Source organism: Spermophilus citellus, assembly GCF_964194105.1.
Source record: "Spermophilus citellus genome assembly, chromosome: 15".
Classification (NCBI taxonomy): domain Eukaryota; kingdom Metazoa; phylum Chordata; class Mammalia; order Rodentia; family Sciuridae; genus Spermophilus; species Spermophilus citellus.
The window spans coordinates 27,737,916-27,758,810 of record NC_138195.1 but is presented as its reverse complement, the minus strand read 5'-3'; the positions used below and the strand labels follow the sequence as shown (position 1 = coordinate 27,758,810).

Here is a 20,895-nt window from a genome sequence, read left to right as displayed (position 1 = left end):
TGTACCAATGCCCACTCTTGACTGAAAAACTCTAGTCAGCACTCAAACAAAGGTTTATTTGGGGGCATGAAAATCTCTCTTCCAGCTTCCAGTAGCTACTTATTGGCTTTGCTTTCTAGTTCTTTATTCCACATTCGCAGGCCTGACAGTTCTTGACTCCCACAAAGCACAATCCTGTCCTTATGCCCCTCCTGGTGAGACACTTATTTCCTTTTGTGACCCTGAGTTAGGGGCCCTCTGTGTAGGATCATTGTCACCATTATGAGGATATAAGAGATGATATGCTAAAAACAAACAAACAAAAAACAGAAGAAGAAATCAAAGATGTGGGCAGGGGACGGGAAACAAGTATTAAAACATGCCTTACTTTGGGGTCAGGTGATGAAGGGGTAGCATCACGCAAGCCCTTCTTTGTGGTATGTACTGAGCGGGAGGTGGAAACCACATGTTCTCTCTCACTCTCAGAACGATTCTTGTCCAGCAAGGCTGGGTGTTCTTGTTTCCCCAGGTCGATTTTACCTGTTATGGGAAGAAGTCAAAGTAAAACATACATGAAAATCTGTGTAATTGTAAGTCAATTAAGAGCACATTTGGCAGACTTCAAAGACATTACCATGATTCCTGGATTGCTGGAAATTTTCACATACTTCCTCTTTGTCCTCAGGGGCATTCTGGGAAGGAAAAACACAGGATGCCAGGAATTAGCAAGCACTATAAAGACACTTTCTTCTCCGAAGCACAGAGATAGTTTTCTGAAAAACACCACATCGGATGCCACAAAGGAAGGATCAGTTCATAGGAAACAATTAGGGAGAATGCCTGGCGTTCCATCAGACTTTTATGCAATGAAATCAGAAATCAACAGTAGAATAAAAACACAGGAGCCTCTCAAGCCCCCAAGGACTGAGCGATCAACTACTGGAGAGCAGAAGACATGAGAGATGAAATAAACAATACTTCAAGGTTGCTGAGAAGAGCCACACAACCTATCCACAACCCAGGGTTACTCAGAAGGTGGTTCAGAGAAGGAGGTTCACAGCCCCGATCTTATTCCTTAAGAGAACAGAAAACCTCCCAAACACAAACCTCCCATGACATTTCAAGGCCATGGAAAAAGGAGAAATCAACACTGAATGCAGCCCTTGATGGCAAATAATTGAAATCAGAACCAAACTTTAAGAACTGAAAACAACAAGGTTCCAACAAAATCAACAATATACAAACTTGGTTCTTTGAAACCAAACAGAAATTTGATGAAACTTTATGCACACTATCCAAAGACAGGAAGACAGGACTCAGTTTCCTGAAATTTGGAATGAAAAGGATCCATCACCGTGGAGCACAATGAAATTGAGAGGATAATCAGAAACTATTTGGGAAACTTATACCAGCATTGCCGACCCAAATGCACATCAGAAATTTAAACAGATCCAAATCAAGCCATGAAATTGAAGATACGCTGAACCCTACCAGCAAAGGAAAGCCCAGGACCTGATGGAAGCTGAGCCCAGTTCAACCAGTCCTTTGATAAAGAGTTAATGGGAAACCCCTGAAACCATTCCATGGAAAAGAAAGGGAGGGAACCCGGACAGACTCATTCTGTGAAGGCCGCATCATCCCGATTCCAAAACCAGACAAAGACCCATCAGGAAACAAAACTTGAGGCCAATCATTCTCATGAAAATAAATGCAGAAGATCTTAGTAAAACATCGGTAATTCACTTTCCAAAGCACAGGGAAAAGATAGGACACCGCTAGGATCCCATGGGATTCATCTCGGGATGCAATTTGGGCTCCAGAGATGCAAAACAACAGACAATAGGGCAACCACACATTAGGGCAACCACACATTAGATCAACCACTGTGGGAGGCACTATGGAGATTCCTCCAAAAACAAGCAATGGAACCACCCCAGGATCTTGATATCCATGCCTCTTTTGTGTTCAGCTGACCAGCAGGGACACAAGTGTATCAATGTCTGTAGCCGCATAAACCCTTAGCAGCAGCGACATATTGAATGGATGATACAATGAGGCGTATACACACGAACAAGTTTTAGTATATGTTGAAGAATGAACTTATACCATTTTCGATGAGTGGAAGGAAGTGGAGAATCCCATGCTCAATTCAATAAGTCATAGGACACTATGGAGCATTGAAAGGATTCCAATCGAGGCTGAAGGTAAAGCAACCTACTAGGAGCAAGGTAGGCATGGATATCCTGAAGTGAAAGCAAAGGCTAGTAGAGCAGATAAAGATCTTTGGGAGGACACAAGAGTTAGGGTAGTGGAGGGAATGTTGATGAACATTCTCTACAAGCATGAAATTATATCATGGTGAATTGCAATTCAATGTATATCTATAAAAAACCACTAAATAAATGAATGAATGGTAGTTAGACCAGTAGATTAGAGCCAGTTGAGGGTGCAGGGAAATAAGAGAGAGGAACCAGGGTCTGAATGGTGTAAAAAAAAACTACGTGTATGAATATGTCCATAGGAACCCAACTATCAAGCACATGTTTAATCCAATGCAAAAGCAAAACAACGGATGGAATTGGGCAAACTGGATATCCATACCAAGCAGAGTGAAACTAGGTCTCTGTTTCTCCTTATGCACAACACAACACAAGAGGGCTAACAAACTTACATATAACAAATGAGAAAGATGGCAGCCATTGGAAGGAATACAGGGGAAACACCTCCGAATAGAGGCATCAAAGAAGACTTTAGGAAGAGGAATATTGCACGTGAGAACGTGCTCGCAAGAAGTGGTCAACATGAGCGCATCCAAATTCAATCTGCAGAACAGCAAAGAAAACCATTCACAGGGTGAGGAGAAAGCATATAGCCTAGGAGTTTCTCTTGGACAGTGGATTGCCATACTAAATATAAACAGCTAAAGGTACTGAGCTCTGGGAAGACAAACAACCCATTTACCCAATGGCTCATGATCACGAAGTACACAAAGGAACATGGCTAATCGCTCAGCTCATCAAGGTCCTAACAATCCCAGTCTTCACACATGAGGGACATGCAAATCAAATTTCAACAGCGAGTCCATCTTACCCCGTTCGGGAAGGTAATGTTGAGAACACACATGATACACACTGATGATCATGTGGAAATAGGAATGCTTCAACATTGTTGGTGAGGATGCTTAGTACTACATCCACTATGAGAATCAGAATGGAGCTGACTCCTGAAACTCAAAAGGGCCCAGCTGTACCAATGCCCACTCTTGACTGAAAAACTCTAGTCAGCACTCAAACAAAGGTTTATTTGGGGGCATGAAAATCTCTCTTCCAGCTTCCAGTAGCTACTTATTGGCTGTGCTTTCTAGTTCTTTATTCCACATTCGCAGGCCTGACAGTTCTTGACTCCCACAAAGCACAATCCTGTCCTTATGCCCCTCCTGGTGGGACACTTATTTCCTTTTGTGACCCTGAGTTAGGGGCCCTCTGTGTAGGATCATTGTCACCATTATGAGGATATAAGAGATGATATGCTAAAAACAAACAAACAAAAAAAGGAAGAAGAAATCAAAGATGTGGCCAGGGGACGGGAAACAAGTATTAAAACATGCCTTACTTTGGGGTCAGGTGATGAAGGGGTAGCATCACGCAAGCCCTTCTTTGTGGTATGTACTGAACGGGAGGTGGAAACCACATGTTCTCTCTCACTCTCAGAACGATTCTTGTCCAGCAAGGCTGGGTGTTCTTGTTTCCCCAGGTCGATTTTACCTGTTATGGGAAGAAGTCAAAGTAAAACATACATGAAAATCTGTGTAATTGTAAGTCAATTAAGAGCACATTTGGCAGACTTCAAAGACATTACCATGATTCCTGGATTGCTGGAAATTTTCACATACTTCCTCTTTGTCCTCAGGGGCATTCTGGGAAGGAAAAACACAGGATGCCAGGAATTAGCAAGCACTATAAAGACACTTTCTTCTCCGAAGCACAGAGATAGTTTTCTGAAAAACACCACATCGGATGCCACAAAGGAAGGATCAGTTCATAGGAAACAATTAGGGAGAATGCCTGGCGTTCCATCAGACTTTTATGCAATGAAATCAGAAATCAACAGTAGAATAAAAACACAGGAGCCTCTCAAGCCCCCAAGGACTGAGCGATCAACTACTGGAGAGCAGAAGACATGAGAGATGAAATAAACAATACTTCAAGGTTGCTGAGAAGAGCCACACAACCTATCCACAACCCAGGGTTACTCAGAAGGTGGTTCAGAGAAGGAGGTTCACAGCCCCGATCTTATTCCTTAAGAGAACAGAAAACCTCCCAAACACAAACCTCCCATGACATTTCAAGGCCATGGAAAAAGGAGAAATCAACACTGAATGCAGCCCTTGATGGCAAATAATTGAAATCAGAACCAAACTTTAAGAACTGAAAACAACAAGGTTCCAACAAAATCAACAATATACAAACTTGGTTCTTTGAAACCAAACAGAAATTTGATGAAACTTTATGCACACTATCCAAAGACAGGAAGACAGGACTCAGTTTCCTGAAATTTGGAATGAAAAGGATCCATCACCGTGGAGCACAATGAAATTGAGAGGATAATCAGAAACTATTTGGGAAACTTATACCAGCATTGCCGACCCAAATGCACATCAGAAATTTAAACAGATCCAAATCAAGCCATGAAATTGAAGATACGCTGAACCCTACCAGCAAAGGAAAGCCCAGGACCTGATGGAAGCTGAGCCCAGTTCAACCAGTCCTTTGATAAAGAGTTAATGGGAAACCCCTGAAACCATTCCATGGAAAAGAAAGGGAGGGAACCCGGACAGACTCATTCTGTGAAGGCCGCATCATCCCGATTCCAAAACCAGACAAAGACCCATCAGGAAACAAAACTTGAGGCCAATCATTCTCATGAAAATAAATGCAGAAGATCTTAGTAAAACATCGGTAATTCACTTTCCAAAGCACAGGGAAAAGATAGGACACCGCTAGGATCCCATGGGATTCATCTCGGGATGCAATTTGGGCTCCAGAGATGCAAAACAACAGACAATAGGGCAACCACACATTAGGGCAACCACACATTAGATCAACCACTGTGGGAGGCACTATGGAGATTCCTCCAAAAACAAGCAATGGAACCACCCCAGGATCTTGATATCCATGCCTCTTTTGTGTTCAGCTGACCAGCAGGGACACAAGTGTATCAATGTCTGTAGCCGCATAAACCCTTAGCAGCAGCGACATATTGAATGGATGATACAATGAGGCGTATACACACGAACAAGTTTTAGTATATGTTGAAGAATGAACTTATACCATTTTCGATGAGTGGAAGGAAGTGGAGAATCCCATGCTCAATTCAATAAGTCATAGGACACTATGGAGCATTGAAAGGATTCCAATCGAGGCTGAAGGTAAAGCAACCTACTAGGAGCAAGGTAGGCATGGATATCCTGAAGTGAAAGCAAAGGCTAGTAGAGCAGATAAAGATCTTTGGGAGGACACAAGAGTTAGGGTAGTGGAGGGAATGTTGATGAACATTCTCTACAAGCATGAAATTATATCATGGTGAATTGCAATTCAATGTATATCTATAAAAAACCACTAAATAAATGAATGAATGGTAGTTAGACCAGTAGATTAGAGCCAGTTGAGGGTGCAGGGAAATAAGAGAGAGGAACCAGGGTCTGAATGGTGTAAAAAAAAACTACGTGTATGAATATGTCCATAGGAACCCAACTATCAAGCACATGTTTAATCCAATGCAAAAGCAAAACAACGGATGGAATTGGGCAAACTGGATATCCATACCAAGCAGAGTGAAACTAGGTCTCTGTTTCTCCTTATGCACAACACAACACAAGAGGGCTAACAAACTTACATATAACAAATGAGAAAGATGGCAGCCATTGGAAGGAATACAGGGGAAACACCTCCGAATAGAGGCATCAAAGAAGACTTTAGGAAGAGGAATATTGCACGTGAGAACGTGCTCGCAAGAAGTGGTCAACATGAGCGCATCCAAATTCAATCTGCAGAACAGCAAAGAAAACCATTCACAGGGTGAGGAGAAAGCATATAGCCTAGGAGTTTCTCTTGGACAGTGGATTGCCATACTAAATATAAACAGCTAAAGGTACTGAGCTCTGGGAAGACAAACAACCCATTTACCCAATGGCTCATGATCACGAAGTACACAAAGGAACATGGCTAATCGCTCAGCTCATCAAGGTCCTAACAATCCCAGTCTTCACACATGAGGGACATGCAAATCAAATTTCAACAGCGAGTCCATCTTACCCCGTTCGGGAAGGTAATGTTGAGAACACACATGATACACACTGATGATCATGTGGAAATAGGAATGCTTCAACATTGTTGGTGAGGATGCTTAGTACTACATCCACTATGAGAATCAGAATGGAGCTGACTCCTGAAACTCAAAAGGGCCCAGCTGTACCAATGCCCACTCTTGACTGAAAATCTCTAGTCAGCACTCAAACAAAGGTTTATTTGGGGGCATGAAAATCTCTCTTCCAGCTTCCAGTAGCTACTTATTGGCTTTGCTTTCTAGTTCTTTATTCCACATTCGCAGGCCTGACAGTTCTTGACTCCCACAAAGCACAATCCTGTCCTTATGCCCCTCCTGGTGAGACACTTATTTCCTTTTGTGACCCTGAGTTAGGGGCCCTCTGTGTAGGATCATTGTCACCATTATGAGGATATAAGAGATGATATGCTAAAAACAAACAAACAAAAAAAGGAAGAAGAAATCAAAGATGTGGCCAGGGGACGGGAAACAAGTATTAAAACATGCCTTACTTTGGGGTCAGGTGATGAAGGGGTAGCATCACGCAAGCCCTTCTTTGTGGTATGTACTGAGCGGGAGGTGGAAACCACATGTTCTCTCTCACTCTCAGAACGATTCTTGTCCAGCAAGGCTGGGTGTTCTTGTTTCCCCAGGTCGATTTTACCTGTTATGGGAAGAAGTCAAAGTAAAACATACATGAAAATCTGTGTAATTGTAAGTCAATTAAGAGCACATTTGGCAGACTTCAAAGACATTACCATGATTCCTGGATTGCTGGAAATTTTCACATACTTCCTCTTTGTCCTCAGGGGCATTCTGGGAAGGAAAAACACAGGATGCCAGGAATTAGCAAGCACTATAAAGACACTTTCTTCTCCGAAGCACAGAGATAGTTTTCTGAAAAACACCACATCGGATGCCACAAAGGAAGGATCAGTTCATAGGAAACAATTAGGGAGAATGCCTGGCGTTCCATCAGACTTTTATGCAATGAAATCAGAAATCAACAGTAGAATAAAAACACAGGAGCCTCTCAAGCCCCCAAGGACTGAGCGATCAACTACTGGAGAGCAGAAGACATGAGAGATGAAATAAACAATACTTCAAGGTTGCTGAGAAGAGCCACACAACCTATCCACAACCCAGGGTTACTCAGAAGGTGGTTCAGAGAAGGAGGTTCACAGCCCCGATCTTATTCCTTAAGAGAACAGAAAACCTCCCAAACACAAACCTCCCATGACATTTCAAGGCCATGGAAAAAGGAGAAATCAACACTGAATGCAGCCCTTGATGGCAAATAATTGAAATCAGAACCAAACTTTAAGAACTGAAAACAACAAGGTTCCAACAAAATCAACAATATACAAACTTGGTTCTTTGAAACCAAACAGAAATTTGATGAAACTTTATGCACACTATCCAAAGACAGGAAGACAGGACTCAGTTTCCTGAAATTTGGAATGAAAAGGATCCATCACCGTGGAGCACAATGAAATTGAGAGGATAATCAGAAACTATTTGGGAAACTTATACCAGCATTGCCGACCCAAATGCACATCAGAAATTTAAACAGATCCAAATCAAGCCATGAAATTGAAGATACGCTGAACCCTACCAGCAAAGGAAAGCCCAGGACCTGATGGAAGCTGAGCCCAGTTCAACCAGTCCTTTGATAAAGAGTTAATGGGAAACCCCTGAAACCATTCCATGGAAAAGAAAGGGAGGGAACCCGGACAGACTCATTCTGTGAAGGCCGCATCATCCCGATTCCAAAACCAGACAAAGACCCATCAGGAAACAAAACTTGAGGCCAATCATTCTCATGAAAATAAATGCAGAAGATCTTAGTAAAACATCGGTAATTCACTTTCCAAAGCACAGGGAAAAGATAGGACACCGCTAGGATCCCATGGGATTCATCTCGGGATGCAATTTGGGCTCCAGAGATGCAAAACAACAGACAATAGGGCAACCACACATTAGGGCAACCACACATTAGATCAACCACTGTGGGAGGCACTATGGAGATTCCTCCAAAAACAAGCAATGGAACCACCCCAGGATCTTGATATCCATGCCTCTTTTGTGTTCAGCTGACCAGCAGGGACACAAGTGTATCAATGTCTGTAGCCGCATAAACCCTTAGCAGCAGCGACATATTGAATGGATGATACAATGAGGCGTATACACACGAACAAGTTTTAGTATATGTTGAAGAATGAACTTATACCATTTTCGATGAGTGGAAGGAAGTGGAGAATCCCATGCTCAATTCAATAAGTCATAGGACACTATGGAGCATTGAAAGGATTCCAATCGAGGCTGAAGGTAAAGCAACCTACTAGGAGCAAGGTAGGCATGGATATCCTGAAGTGAAAGCAAAGGCTAGTAGAGCAGATAAAGATCTTTGGGAGGACACAAGAGTTAGGGTAGTGGAGGGAATGTTGATGAACATTCTCTACAAGCATGAAATTATATCATGGTGAATTGCAATTCAATGTATATCTATAAAAAACCACTAAATAAATGAATGAATGGTAGTTAGACCAGTAGATTAGAGCCAGTTGAGGGTGCAGGGAAATAAGAGAGAGGAACCAGGGTCTGAATGGTGTAAAAAAAAACTACGTGTATGAATATGTCCATAGGAACCCAACTATCAAGCACATGTTTAATCCAATGCAAAAGCAAAACAACGGATGGAATTGGGCAAACTGGATATCCATACCAAGCAGAGTGAAACTAGGTCTCTGTTTCTCCTTATGCACAACACAACACAAGAGGGCTAACAAACTTACATATAACAAATGAGAAAGATGGCAGCCATTGGAAGGAATACAGGGGAAACACCTCCGAATAGAGGCATCAAAGAAGACTTTAGGAAGAGGAATATTGCACGTGAGAACGTGCTCGCAAGAAGTGGTCAACATGAGCGCATCCAAATTCAATCTGCAGAACAGCAAAGAAAACCATTCACAGGGTGAGGAGAAAGCATATAGCCTAGGAGTTTCTCTTGGACAGTGGATTGCCATACTAAATATAAACAGCTAAAGGTACTGAGCTCTGGGAAGACAAACAACCCATTTACCCAATGGCTCATGATCACGAAGTACACAAAGGAACATGGCTAATCGCTCAGCTCATCAAGGTCCTAACAATCCCAGTCTTCACACATGAGGGACATGCAAATCAAATTTCAACAGCGAGTCCATCTTACCCCGTTCGGGAAGGTAATGTTGAGAACACACATGATACACACTGATGATCATGTGGAAATAGGAATGCTTCAACATTGTTGGTGAGGATGCTTAGTACTACATCCACTATGAGAATCAGAATGGAGCTGACTCCTGAAACTCAAAAGGGCCCAGCTGTACCAATGCCCACTCTTGACTGAAAATCTCTAGTCAGCACTCAAACAAAGGTTTATTTGGGGGCATGAAAATCTCTCTTCCAGCTTCCAGTAGCTACTTATTGGCTTTGCTTTCTAGTTCTTTATTCCACATTCGCAGGCCTGACAGTTCTTGACTCCCACAAAGCACAATCCTGTCCTTATGCCCCTCCTGGTGAGACACTTATTTCCTTTTGTGACCCTGAGTTAGGGGCCCTCTGTGTAGGATCATTGTCACCATTATGAGGATATAAGAGATGATATGCTAAAAACAAACAAACAAAAAACGGAAGAAGAAATCAAAGATGTGGGCAGGGGACGGGAAACAAGTATTAAAACATGCCTTACTTTGGGGTCAGGTGATGAAGGGGTAGCATCACGCAAGCCCTTCTTTGTGGTATGTACTGAGCGGGAGGTGGAAACCACATGTTCTCTCTCACTCTCAGAACGATTCTTGTCCAGCAAGGCTGGGTGTTCTTGTTTCCCCAGGTCGATTTTACCTGTTATGGGAAGAAGTCAAAGTAAAACATACATGAAAATCTGTGTAATTGTAAGTCAATTAAGAGCACATTTGGCAGACTTCAAAGACATTACCATGATTCCTGGATTGCTGGAAATTTTCACATACTTCCTCTTTGTCCTCAGGGGCATTCTGGGAAGGAAAAACACAGGATGCCAGGAATTAGCAAGCACTATAAAGACACTTTCTTCTCCGAAGCACAGAGATAGTTTTCTGAAAAACACCACATCGGATGCCACAAAGGAAGGATCAGTTCATAGGAAACAATTAGGGAGAATGCCTGGCGTTCCATCAGACTTTTATGCAATGAAATCAGAAATCAACAGTAGAATAAAAACACAGGAGCCTCTCAAGCCCCCAAGGACTGAGCGATCAACTACTGGAGAGCAGAAGACATGAGAGATGAAATAAACAATACTTCAAGGTTGCTGAGAAGAGCCACACAACCTATCCACAACCCAGGGTTACTCAGAAGGTGGTTCAGAGAAGGAGGTTCACAGCCCCGATCTTATTCCTTAAGAGAACAGAAAACCTCCCAAACACAAACCTCCCATGACATTTCAAGGCCATGGAAAAAGGAGAAATCAACACTGAATGCAGCCCTTGATGGCAAATAATTGAAATCAGAACCAAACTTTAAGAACTGAAAACAACAAGGTTCCAACAAAATCAACAATATACAAACTTGGTTCTTTGAAACCAAACAGAAATTTGATGAAACTTTATGCACACTATCCAAAGACAGGAAGACAGGACTCAGTTTCCTGAAATTTGGAATGAAAAGGATCCATCACCGTGGAGCACAATGAAATTGAGAGGATAATCAGAAACTATTTGGGAAACTTATACCAGCATTGCCGACCCAAATGCACATCAGAAATTTAAACAGATCCAAATCAAGCCATGAAATTGAAGATACGCTGAACCCTACCAGCAAAGGAAAGCCCAGGACCTGATGGAAGCTGAGCCCAGTTCAACCAGTCCTTTGATAAAGAGTTAATGGGAAACCCCTGAAACCATTCCATGGAAAAGAAAGGGAGGGAACCCGGACAGACTCATTCTGTGAAGGCCGCATCATCCCGATTCCAAAACCAGACAAAGACCCATCAGGAAACAAAACTTGAGGCCAATCATTCTCATGAAAATAAATGCAGAAGATCTTAGTAAAACATCGGTAATTCACTTTCCAAAGCACAGGGAAAAGATAGGACACCGCTAGGATCCCATGGGATTCATCTCGGGATGCAATTTGGGCTCCAGAGATGCAAAACAACAGACAATAGGGCAACCACACATTAGGGCAACCACACATTAGATCAACCACTGTGGGAGGCACTATGGAGATTCCTCCAAAAACAAGCAATGGAACCACCCCAGGATCTTGATATCCATGCCTCTTTTGTGTTCAGCTGACCAGCAGGGACACAAGTGTATCAATGTCTGTAGCCGCATAAACCCTTAGCAGCAGCGACATATTGAATGGATGATACAATGAGGCGTATACACACGAACAAGTTTTAGTATATGTTGAAGAATGAACTTATACCATTTTCGATGAGTGGAAGGAAGTGGAGAATCCCATGCTCAATTCAATAAGTCATAGGACACTATGGAGCATTGAAAGGATTCCAATCGAGGCTGAAGGTAAAGCAACCTACTAGGAGCAAGGTAGGCATGGATATCCTGAAGTGAAAGCAAAGGCTAGTAGAGCAGATAAAGATCTTTGGGAGGACACAAGAGTTAGGGTAGTGGAGGGAATGTTGATGAACATTCTCTACAAGCATGAAATTATATCATGGTGAATTGCAATTCAATGTATATCTATAAAAAACCACTAAATAAATGAATGAATGGTAGTTAGACCAGTAGATTAGAGCCAGTTGAGGGTGCAGGGAAATAAGAGAGAGGAACCAGGGTCTGAATGGTGTAAAAAAAAACTACGTGTATGAATATGTCCATAGGAACCCAACTATCAAGCACATGTTTAATCCAATGCAAAAGCAAAACAACGGATGGAATTGGGCAAACTGGATATCCATACCAAGCAGAGTGAAACTAGGTCTCTGTTTCTCCTTATGCACAACACAACACAAGAGGGCTAACAAACTTACATATAACAAATGAGAAAGATGGCAGCCATTGGAAGGAATACAGGGGAAACACCTCCGAATAGAGGCATCAAAGAAGACTTTAGGAAGAGGAATATTGCACGTGAGAACGTGCTCGCAAGAAGTGGTCAACATGAGCGCATCCAAATTCAATCTGCAGAACAGCAAAGAAAACCATTCACAGGGTGAGGAGAAAGCATATAGCCTAGGAGTTTCTCTTGGACAGTGGATTGCCATACTAAATATAAACAGCTAAAGGTACTGAGCTCTGGGAAGACAAACAACCCATTTACCCAATGGCTCATGATCACGAAGTACACAAAGGAACATGGCTAATCGCTCAGCTCATCAAGGTCCTAACAATCCCAGTCTTCACACATGAGGGACATGCAAATCAAATTTCAACAGCGAGTCCATCTTACCCCGTTCGGGAAGGTAATGTTGAGAACACACATGATACACACTGATGATCATGTGGAAATAGGAATGCTTCAACATTGTTGGTGAGGATGCTTAGTACTACATCCACTATGAGAATCAGAATGGAGCTGACTCCTGAAACTCAAAAGGGCCCAGCTGTACCAATGCCCACTCTTGACTGAAAAACTCTAGTCAGCACTCAAACAAAGGTTTATTTGGGGGCATGAAAATCTCTCTTCCAGCTTCCAGTAGCTACTTATTGGCTGTGCTTTCTAGTTCTTTATTCCACATTCGCAGGCCTGACAGTTCTTGACTCCCACAAAGCACAATCCTGTCCTTATGCCCCTCCTGGTGGGACACTTATTTCCTTTTGTGACCCTGAGTTAGGGGCCCTCTGTGTAGGATCATTGTCACCATTATGAGGATATAAGAGATGATATGCTAAAAACAAACAAACAAAAAAAGGAAGAAGAAATCAAAGATGTGGCCAGGGGACGGGAAACAAGTATTAAAACATGCCTTACTTTGGGGTCAGGTGATGAAGGGGTAGCATCACGCAAGCCCTTCTTTGTGGTATGTACTGAACGGGAGGTGGAAACCACATGTTCTCTCTCACTCTCAGAACGATTCTTGTCCAGCAAGGCTGGGTGTTCTTGTTTCCCCAGGTCGATTTTACCTGTTATGGGAAGAAGTCAAAGTAAAACATACATGAAAATCTGTGTAATTGTAAGTCAATTAAGAGCACATTTGGCAGACTTCAAAGACATTACCATGATTCCTGGATTGCTGGAAATTTTCACATACTTCCTCTTTGTCCTCAGGGGCATTCTGGGAAGGAAAAACACAGGATGCCAGGAATTAGCAAGCACTATAAAGACACTTTCTTCTCCGAAGCACAGAGATAGTTTTCTGAAAAACACCACATCGGATGCCACAAAGGAAGGATCAGTTCATAGGAAACAATTAGGGAGAATGCCTGGCGTTCCATCAGACTTTTATGCAATGAAATCAGAAATCAACAGTAGAATAAAAACACAGGAGCCTCTCAAGCCCCCAAGGACTGAGCGATCAACTACTGGAGAGCAGAAGACATGAGAGATGAAATAAACAATACTTCAAGGTTGCTGAGAAGAGCCACACAACCTATCCACAACCCAGGGTTACTCAGAAGGTGGTTCAGAGAAGGAGGTTCACAGCCCCGATCTTATTCCTTAAGAGAACAGAAAACCTCCCAAACACAAACCTCCCATGACATTTCAAGGCCATGGAAAAAGGAGAAATCAACACTGAATGCAGCCCTTGATGGCAAATAATTGAAATCAGAACCAAACTTTAAGAACTGAAAACAACAAGGTTCCAACAAAATCAACAATATACAAACTTGGTTCCTTGAAAGGGAGAGAATTGAACAACAGCAGGGGAGATAGAGAGGGAAGATGGGAGGGGAGGGGAGGGGAGGGGGGATAGTAGGGGATAGGAAAGGTAGCAGAATACAACATACACTAATATGGCATTATGTAAAAATGTGAATATGTAACAGATGTGATTCTGCAATCTATATTTGGGGTGAAAATGGGAGTTCAAAACACAATTTGAGTCTAATGTATGAAAGATGATATATCATGAGCTATGTAATGCTTTAAATAATCAATAAAAAATTTAAAAAAAAGAGAATAACTGGAAATTTAAACAGACCAATAATATGTCATTATATTGAAGCAGTTATGAAAAGCCTTTCAAAAAATGCAAGTACCAGAGAGATTCATGGCTGAATTTTGCCAGACCATCAGATGAGAACTAACACAGCTACTACCCCAAAGATTACATGTGATAGAAATGAAGGACACTGGAAAATGCATTTTAGGAGGGCAATATCATGAAGGCAATATCACTCTTTTAGGAAAACTGCATAAGAACAAAACAAGAAAAGAAAAATTTTAATAATATTCTTGAGGAAGATATTTGCAAAACCCTCATGGAATTAATGAAAATAATTCGAATTATTTTAAGCATTATTTAAGCATTATTTAAGCATTGTAAGCATCATACAACAATATAAAATTGGATTAATTAGAAGAATGCAAAATGGTTCAACACATGCAAATCAATAATTGCAGAAAACCACAGAGACACAAGACAAGTCTCATTATGGCCTCAATAGATAAAGAAGCCTCTGACAAAATTCAACAGTCCTTCATGAGATATCTTAGCAAACAGAGTACAGTAAGAACTTCCTATAGTATTACAAACTTTATATATTCCAAATCCAAAGTAAAGAGCAAACTGAATGGAGAAAAATCTACAGCATTGCCTCTAAAATCAGAAATAAGAATGAGGTGTGCATGTTCACCAGATTTCACATTTCACCAGAGCCCCTGAAATTGTAGTCACAGCAATTAGACAAGGGAAGAAAATTAAAAGAAGTCAAATTATTCCTATGTACAGATTATGTGATCTTCTTTTAGAAGATCCTAAAGTCTCTGCCAGAAAAAGTTAAGATGGCATATAGAACTTTAGCAAACTCTCTGAAAACAACTTCAAAATACAAACATGCATAATATATGTATACAATACAAACAACCCCACTGAGACTGAAATAGGGATAACATCTCCATTTATAGTAGAAAATCATACATAGGCATAATCCAATCTAAAATGGCAAATGGCAAAATTATAAAATGAAATTGAAGAAGTCTCAGTAAGAAAAAAAAGAGGCATCATAAAATAGAGAAACATCTAATATTATAAAAAAGCAGAATTTAATGTTGGGAATATATCTATATTCAGAAAGTGATTCACAGATTTTATGCAATTTCTATCAAACCTCTGATGGTGTTCATGGAACTGGAAAAAAATATCCTAAAATTCTTATCATTGAAAAAAAGACCAAAAATTGAAAATGAAAACTTGAAACATAAGAGCAATGCAGAATGCACTACAGTACACAATTTCAAAGCATAACACAGAGCAATAGATAGGAAAACACATGACCCTGGCATTAAAACAATCTGGACTGACTGAAGACACAGAGACAAATCCACAAATCTGCAGTCAGCTGATTCCTGGACAGAAATGCCAACAACAAATGCATGGAAAAAGAAAGCTTTTTTTTTTTTTTTAAAGTCCAAGCAATAAAAAGAGAGATAAAGAGAGTAAAGAGAAAAATCTATAGAAGAGGATAAAATCTGTCTACAACTCATCTGAGAGGGCATTAATAAGAATATTCAAACAATACAAAACACTTAATGCCATAAATACAATTAAGTCAATTAATAAGAACTAAACAAACATTTTTCAAAAGAAGAAACACAAAAGATCAAATAAGTAAGAAAAAAATTATCTAAGTATCTACTAATCAAGGATATGCAAGTCAAAACTACACAGAGACTTTCCTCTGAATTCAGTCAGAATGTTAAACACCAAGAATATAGACAATAAATGTTGGTGAGAATGTGGGAAAAAAGGTACATTCATACATGGTTGGTGGGACCACAAGTTAGTGCAAACCCTCTGGGAGGGAGAATGGAGATTTCTCAAAAAACTGTGATTGAAACCACCATGTGGACATATACTTACTCATCAGTTATATGTCCAAAGTGGAAAAATCAGCAGACCAATAGGGATACAAATACATCAATGTCTATAGCAAAACAACACACAGTAGCCAAGACATACTGAATGGAATATAAATGTGGTATATATACATAGAAAAGTTTTACTCTGTCTTTTCCAATGAGATTTAGCCATGAGCCAATAAATAGATGGAATTGGGAATGTCACACAAAATGCAATAAGTCAAATGAGAAAATCAAGCAAAGAAAAGTTTTTCTCTCATAGGCAAAAGCTAAAGCAACCTAGGAAAAACAATAGTGGAATGGATATCACAAAATTAAGGGAAGATTAGTGAAGTAGAAAATGATTGATGGGGAAGTAGAAAGGTTAGATTCGTGGAGGGAATAGGCAATGAATGTGACATAATTACTCGATGTGCATGTGGAAGTATATTATGGTGACCTCCACCTTTATGTATCTCAATAAGCACTGATAAAAAATTAAAAAATAAAGGAGTGGAAGGGTGTCCAGTAGAGGAGAGGAAGGTTAGGGAGGAGAGAAAGGAAAGGGAGGAACTCGGGTCTGAAATGGTGCCAACAAAATGCACGTATGATTATATCACAATGAACTCAACTCATGTTCAACCACAAGGCACTTTATAGAAAAACACATGGTATTGGTTAAAATGGATATCCATATGTTGAAGAATGGATATAGATCTCTATATCTCCCCATGCACAAGACAACACAAAATGGATGCAAAACATAGATTGAGTAATAGGAATGCTGCTAATGCTTCTAGGTAATCCAGGGAAACATCTCATCATATACCACAGACTAAGGCTTTATGAACAGAAATATTAGAGCAGAGGAAATAATAGCACAAAGACACAAACAGAAGTGCATCAAAGTAAAATTTTCATAAGACCAAAGGGACCCACCAATATAGTGAGGAGAAAGTTTATAGCATAGAGGGCAATCCTCGCTGGCTAATCTTTGATAAAGGATTGGTATATTAAATATATAAACAAGTAAGAAATTCAGCACTGGAAATGCAAACAACCCACTTAATCAATGCAACATAAACAGAGAAGTCACCAAGGAAAATGTATAATTGCTCAGCTTCTATATGAAGTGCTATTCACTGTCTTTATCCATCAGGGACATGCAAATCAAAATTCTATTCAGAGTCTATCTTACCCCATTCATAAAGGCAATATTCAAGAATTCAAGAGATAAACACCAATGATGATTGGGGAATAGGAATTCATCAACGTTATTGGTGAGGATGCATATTATGACACCCACTATGGGAATCAGGAGGTTACTCCTAAAACTAAAAAGACAAATATCAATTGGCTCAGCAATAACATGCCCCACTATTTACAGAAAAACAATAGTCAGTGTACACACAATGGACTAGTTTTCAGGCCTAAGAATTGTGTCATGTAGCAGAAAAATTGATGGAACTGGACAGCACCCTATTGAACCAAATAAGCCAGACACAGAAAGGAACATGTCATTAGTGGAAAGGTTCATCACCAAATTTGAGAGAAGACAAAAGGGAGAAGAGAGAAACTGAAGGAGGAGGAGATGCTAAGGCTATATTTTGGGAGTGATATGCTTCACACTAACTTATACACATATGAAAATATGCCACAGTGAAACCCTCTATTCTGTATAACAAAGGTGCACAGTTCCAAAACTATAACTATCTTAATCATTTTCATTAGTACTAAGATGAAATAATTATTTGAACTCTTACTAAGAAGGGAAGTGATGAAATTTATTAAGTATCTAAAATGTGTAGGCATATATTTGAATGTGTTCTTATATTTCACAATCATAAAATGATCGTGGTGATGTTATCTCACACCCTGTTCCCAATCCCTCCAGAATATGAGGAGATGAATGGTAGACAAGTGTTCTCTCTGGAGAGAACGTAGTCCTCTCCTAGACCTTTATGGTGCTGGCCCCTTCCCTTCCTTGATGGGTCCACTTAAATGTCACACATGGGGCGTCCGGCGCGGGTGACAAAGGGGCCCGCGGGCCGCACAGGCCGCCGCCACCCCGCGGTCCCGGCCCGCGCAGTCCCTCCGGCCTTTTTGCGGAAGCGGGGAAGCAAGTCCGGAGGTGGGCCTGTCGTGGGGGCGCCGCGAGGCCCGCGGTGACCTGCGGGGCGGCAGGGCCTGCGGCCTCGCCGGAGTTGGTCTGCAGAAGTCGCGGGATCCAGAGGCCCGCCGCTGGGCGTGCAGCCTCCCCATGCCGCGGCGCCCCCAGCTCTTGTCCACCGGCCCCTCCGCAGTGCTCGCGGGAGCGGCAGGGCGGCGTCCGCAGATCCGGGCCGGTCGGAGGCTGGGCTGCCCCTGGCGGGTGCGCGCCGCCGGGCCTGGCCGGTGCCGAGGAGGCTCCGTGCCACTGGGCAGCGCAGAGAGGCCTTCTAGGACGGAAACAGGTGCCCTCCATGGTCAGGAAGTAAGACTTTGAGCCCGATGCAGGCCTCAGTGGTGCCGTGGAGCAGCGGCCCGAGAGCTTTGGTTGGAGACAATAAGACGTGGGATGAGGCTCCGTGACAGGACGCGGTTCTGCCTGGGGATTCTGAAGACAAAAAGCTTTGGACAGTCGAGTTCATGGTCGGGGAAATCCTGCCTAAATTAAGCAATGTCAGGCGTCCGACCCCTGATCATGAACGGGCCCATGCACCCTCGGCCCCTGGTGGCACTGCTTGATGGCCGGGACTGCACGGTGGAGATGCCCATCCTGAAGGACGTGGCTACGGTGGCCTTCTGTGACGCGCAGTCCACGCAGGAGATCCATGAGAAGGTGCTGAACGAGGCGGTGGGCGCCCTGATGTACCACACCATCACGCTGACCAGAGAAGACCTGGAGAAGTTCAAAGCTCTACGAATAATCGTGCGGCTCGGCAGTGGTTTTGACGACATCGACATCAAGTCTGCTGGGGATCTAGGCATTGCTGTCTGCGTGCCTGCAGCATCTGTGGAGGAGACTGCGGACTCCACCACGTGCCACATCTTGAACCTGTACCGTCGGACCACTTGGCTGCACCAGGCACTGCGGGAAGGCACGCGGGTCCAGAGTGTTGAGCAGATCCGGGAAGTGGCCTCAGGAGCCGCTAGGATCCACGGGGAGACCTTGGGCATCATTGGACTAGGTCGTGTGGGGCAGGCAGTGGCGCTACGGGCCAAGGCCTTCGGCTTCAGCGTGCTCTTCTACGACCGGTACCTGTTGGATGGCATGGAAAGGGCCCTGGGGCTGCAGCGAGTGAGAACCCTGCAGGACCTGCTCTTCCACAGCGACTGTGTGACGCTGCACTGCGGCCTCAAGGAGCACAACCATCACCTCATCAACGACTTCACCGTTAAGCAGATGAGACAAGGGGCCTTTCTGGTGAACACAGCTCGCGGCGGGCTGGTGGATGAGAAGGCGCTGGCCCAGGCCCTGAAGGAAGGACGCATCCGTGGCGCGGCACTGGACGTGCACGAGTCGGAGCCCTTCAATTTCAGCCAGGGGCCCTTGAAGGATGCGCCCAACCTCATCTGCACCCCCCATGCTGCGTGGTACAGCGAGCAGGCGTCCACCGAGATGCGGGAGGAGGCAGCCCAGGAGATCCGGCGAGCCATCACAGGCCGGATCCCTGATAGCCTGAAAAACTGCGTCAACAAGGACCACCTGACGGCTGCCACGCACTGGGCCAGCATGGACCCTGCCGTGGTGCACCCTGAGCTCAACGGGGCTGTCTACAGCAGGTACCCCCCAGGCGTGGTGGGCGTGGCCCCCACTGGCATCCCGGCTGCAGTGGAAGGCATCATCGTACCCAGCGCCATGTCCCTGTCCCACGGCCTGCCCCCTGTGGCCCACCCACCCCATGCCCCTTCTCCTGGCCAAACTGTCAAGCCTGAGGCGGATAGAGACCACACGAGTGATCAGTTGTAGCCCGCGGGGAGCTCTCCAGCCTCGGCGCCTGGGGAGGGCACCGTGTACCCCAGCCCGGAGTGTGCAGAGAGGCGCCCGCGCCCCGCGCCCCAGAGACTGGCCCAGGAGTGTGCAGGGCGCGAGGCAGCGCAGCCTCTGTGTCGACTGTAGTTGTCCCGTCCTGTGGGCTGGCTCACTGTCCTGTGTCCTTTGCGTTGCTCCTTGAGCAAAAGAAGTTAGTAGTCAATTCTCATGGATGTTCTTGTCTGTGTGCAGTCTTTAGGACATGACGGGGGATTCGTTTGCTTAGCTGTCAACAAACGCCAGCCGGGGGACCTGCGCTGTGGTCTGAGCTTCCTCTGCTGAAAGCCCGCCGCTGCCCCTTCTCAGGACTTGGGTTCTTCCCGCTTCCTTCATGCCGCACAGTGCACTGTTTTTTCAACCTGCTTGTCTTATTTTTAGAATAATTTAGAAAAACAACAAAGGCCTGTTTTCCTGATTTTGGCATGAACCCCCTTGTTCCAAATGGAGACAGCATCTCAAGCAGCTCAGAGGAGGGGGCACCTGGAGCTCCCTGTGCTGACTGTCCTGGGGGCGGAGGTCGCCAAGTCCCGCCTGCGCCCCTGCAGTCCTGCTGATGTAGTAGGCTAGCAATATTTTGGTTAAAATCA

The 20,895-nt window shown here is 43.4% G+C and overlaps 2 protein-coding genes across 2 annotated transcripts in view; one reads left to right on the top strand and one right to left on the bottom strand.

The window, feature by feature from the left end:
* Nucleotides 1-18,483: 18,483 nt before the first annotated feature.
* On the top strand, nt 18,484-20,544 carry LOC308634206 (C-terminal-binding protein 1-like). The gene has a single exon (XM_081267901.1). The coding sequence runs from the start codon at nt 18,953-18,955 to the stop codon at nt 20,243-20,245; it is 1,293 nt and encodes a 430-aa protein (XP_081124027.1). The 5' UTR covers nt 18,484-18,952; the 3' UTR covers nt 20,246-20,544.
* The window catches only part of LOC308634101 (uncharacterized protein), a gene marked incomplete at both ends in the record, with an annotated part of 74,520 nt that continues 74,162 nt past the window's right edge, over nt 20,538-20,895 (bottom strand). Inside the window, one exon of the mRNA XM_081267659.1 lies at nt 20,538-20,675. Within this exon, the coding sequence (XP_081123785.1) occupies nt 20,538-20,675 (138 nt within the window). The remainder of the gene's footprint in view (nt 20,676-20,895) is intronic.